Source organism: Choristoneura fumiferana, chromosome 25 (assembly GCF_025370935.1).
Source record: "Choristoneura fumiferana chromosome 25, NRCan_CFum_1, whole genome shotgun sequence".
Lineage (NCBI taxonomy): Eukaryota > Metazoa > Arthropoda > Insecta > Lepidoptera > Tortricidae > Choristoneura > Choristoneura fumiferana.
In genome coordinates, this window is record NC_133496.1 from 1,531,473 (window position 1) to 1,534,758 (window position 3,286).

At 40.4% G+C, this 3,286-nt stretch overlaps 2 protein-coding genes across 4 annotated transcripts in view; both read left to right on the top strand.

The window, feature by feature from the left end:
* Window positions 1-3,286, top strand: part of LOC141442422 (complexin-like) — a 362,634-nt gene that overhangs the window by 313,129 nt on the left and 46,219 nt on the right. The window lies entirely within an intron of this gene.
* LOC141442504 (uncharacterized) lies at window positions 1,561-3,035 on the top strand. Its single transcript, XM_074107527.1, has 2 exons — window positions 1,561-1,705; window positions 1,969-3,035. Exons 1-2 carry the CDS (start codon window positions 1,561-1,563, stop codon window positions 3,033-3,035), a joined length of 1,212 nt encoding a protein of 403 aa, XP_073963628.1.

Genomic DNA, 3,286 nt, shown 5'->3' on the forward strand with positions numbered 1-3,286 from the left:
CACTTTTAATAAATTGGATAGGCATCGTATATCATAAGATCGCGGATGAAATGAGCAAAGTAGTAGGTTGGTAATAGGGCATATATGGCAAAGCTCTGCGCAGGGGGCGACACTAGCGCAAACCTCCATGACAACGTTAGTTCTCTTTATATTTTGTCGCCATGACAAATCATGACCTATAGAAATCATGATTTATATTTATTAGTAACAAAACATGATATTTAAAGCGATAGTAACGGTAGAACTACATTTCCAAAAATGTAATTGAAATAATATGAAATTATGGCATTTAAGACACTGAACTGTTTACGGCTTTGCGCTAGTGCCGCATTCTGACGGCAGAAAATTGCAGTACTTAATATTCCCTAAGTCAAAGTCAAAGTCAAAGTCAAAATATCTTTATTCAATTTAGGCTATAACAAGCACTTATGAATGTCAAAAAAAAATCTACCACCGGTTCGGAAAAACCTCTGCTGAGAAGAATCCGGCAAGAAACGATTCTTTTTGAACGTGTATTTTATAAAAAACCGTGGCAATTAAAACCTATACTTTGTTTAGTACCTACTTCCTGTTATCTGAGAAGCAAATCCGCAAAGAAAGTTTCCGTGCAGTTCGTGGCCTATTTCAAAACAGTCGATTAATTCAAGCGTTACTTTGTAGAGGTCCATATCTCGCTCTCTTCAAGTGTCTCTTCAACAAATAAAGGTTGGCAGTCAGCTCCGCTAGTCTGAAAAGCTTTGCGGTGCCACGATTTCTACCTACGACCCACTGCTTGTCCTGAGGTCCATATCAACGGAATATTCTTTTTAGGGTTCCGGAGCCAAAATGGCAAAAACGGAACCCTTATCGTTTCGCCATGTCTGTCTGTCCGTCCGTCCGCGGCTTTGCTCAGGGATTATGTGCTAGAAAGCTGTAATTTTGCATGGATATATATGTAAACTATGCCGACAAAATGGTACAATAAAAAATTCTAAAAAAAAAATTATTAGTGTACCTCCCGTAGACGTAAAGTGGGGGTGTTTTTTTTTCTCATCCTACCCTATAGTGTGGGGTATCGTTGGATAGGTTTTTTTAAAACCATTAGGGGTTTACTAAGATGAATTTTCGATTCAGTGATTTTTTGAGAAATATTTAACTTTAGTGAATTTTTTTATTAAAATCGAGCGCCCCCCCCCTCTAAAATCTAAACTGGTGGGTGGAAAAATTTGAAAAAATTCAGGATGGTAGTAAGTATATCAAACTTTTCAGGAAAACTATAACGGCTAAGTTTGTTTGAGAATTATTAGTAGTTTAACAGTAATTATCTTGTCTTCGTCTCTTAGATTTAAAAAAGTATAATATTTGACTAATGTAGTTCTGTCCAGCAACTAACGAACCTACTCGCACCAGTATTTTAGCGCTGAAGGAGGGTAAAAAGAAAAAAGTTTTCGATATCCACCCTCAACGCTATCCTATATTGGACCTACGAGCAGCTATTGACCTCATTATTGTCCGTGCGCGCGCGGCATTCGCACTAGTAAAACCAAATAAGAGTGTTAAAGTGATTAAATTAAATACACGATGCCTAAACGTAAGAGAGACGAAACGGAAGAAGATAAATGGCGGAGAAGAATAAAAAAATACGAAGCCAAGTTAAACGGAAAACCGAACAGTAGTGTTCACCGTGTTAGTTATCCAAGTGAAGTGGAGCATGATATAATCGAAAGTAAGTTGAATATAATCAAACATTGCTTTATTTAATATTTTTAATCGCTTCGAGCCTATACGCGATATAGGCCAAAAGCTATTTTTGTGCTCAGAGTTAATACGAGATATTAACCCGCAGCTATTTTTTTCTTCACTGCATTTGTAGTGGAATGTACAAATTTATTTGTAACCAAAGTACAGCTTTTAATGCGTACTTATACTTAAACCCTTAGTTCACATAATTTATACATACGTGACTGATCAAATTTCGGTCTTTTCCAGATCATCTGGAATATGAACAGGACACATTTTATGAGCCTGCTGGTTCCGTTACGCAATATGACGAGTACATAGACAGTGATTCAATGGAAGATAAACTGGAAACTGAATCAGCCCCTGCTAGTCACGTGATCCAATGTACCGCAGAAGTACATGCCGAGCCGGAAATTCTGGCGACTAATAATACAGACGTGCAAAAGGTCTGTCCTGCGGAAACTAGTACCAAGGACGAGATCACTGTCGTCAACGAGGATTTTGATCCTGAATTATTACGAGCCTTAGGCGAATTTGAGGCAGATTCTATTGAATGGGGCGAGAACATTCATGAAGAAATTGCTAAACATTTTCAGCATACTCTTTTGAACGGGCTAAAAAAAGAAGCAAAGGAAGAATTACATAAAAAGTATTTATTTCCAAAAAATTTACCTTTTTCAAAAGCCCCAACTCTAAACCCGGAAATCGCCGCCATGCTGACCGAGGCCTCTCGAAACAGAGACAAGCGAATTCTCGCCAAACAGGAGCAGATTGGAAAAGCACTTTCAGGTCTGGGAAAGGCTATGACTCTTCTTTTGAAAAAGGAGCCTAATATAGCCGAAGCTATACGTACGTTAAGCGATGTCGGAAAACTAGTTGCCGACGCTCACTTCGCCGAAACCGAAACTCGTCGGTCGGTCGTAATTCCGCTGGTTGAAAAATCGCTTATCGATCCCTTTAAAAATAGAAAAAGGGATAGCTTTTTATTTGGAGAAAAGCTTGGCGACTTAGTTAAAAGCTCCCGTGGTATCAAAAAAACTGGACAGTTGATTCAAGCAACATCAACAGCACCTGCTTCAAGTTCCGGTTTAAACTGGAAACCCCCACCGTCACGCTCACGCCTACAACGCGGGAGCCAGCTGCAGTATCCCAGTCGAGGCGGTGGGCACAGAGGATACTCTTACTACCAGACCAGGCACCGAGCACCCCCAGGCCGGAACGCCGCATCCCGACGCCAGGCGCCGCCACCGCCGCCGCCGAAGAGGCGACAAGCGGCGCAGGCAGTGCGCCCGTCAGCCAACCAGCCACAAACATAGACCCTCAGGTACACGCCGGTCGTTTAAAATACTTTCTAAAGGCGTGAGAGTCTATAACTTCTGATAAATTTATCCTAAATACGATACAGGGTTACGAAATTCCCTTTGTAACAATACCGTATCAAGATCCTAGAAACTACCCTGCAAAATCATTTTCTATGTCTGACTCATTGCTTGTTGAAAAAGAACTATTACACTTAACTAATATCAAGGCAATAAAAAAATGTCAACCCGAACCGGGGCAGTTTCTG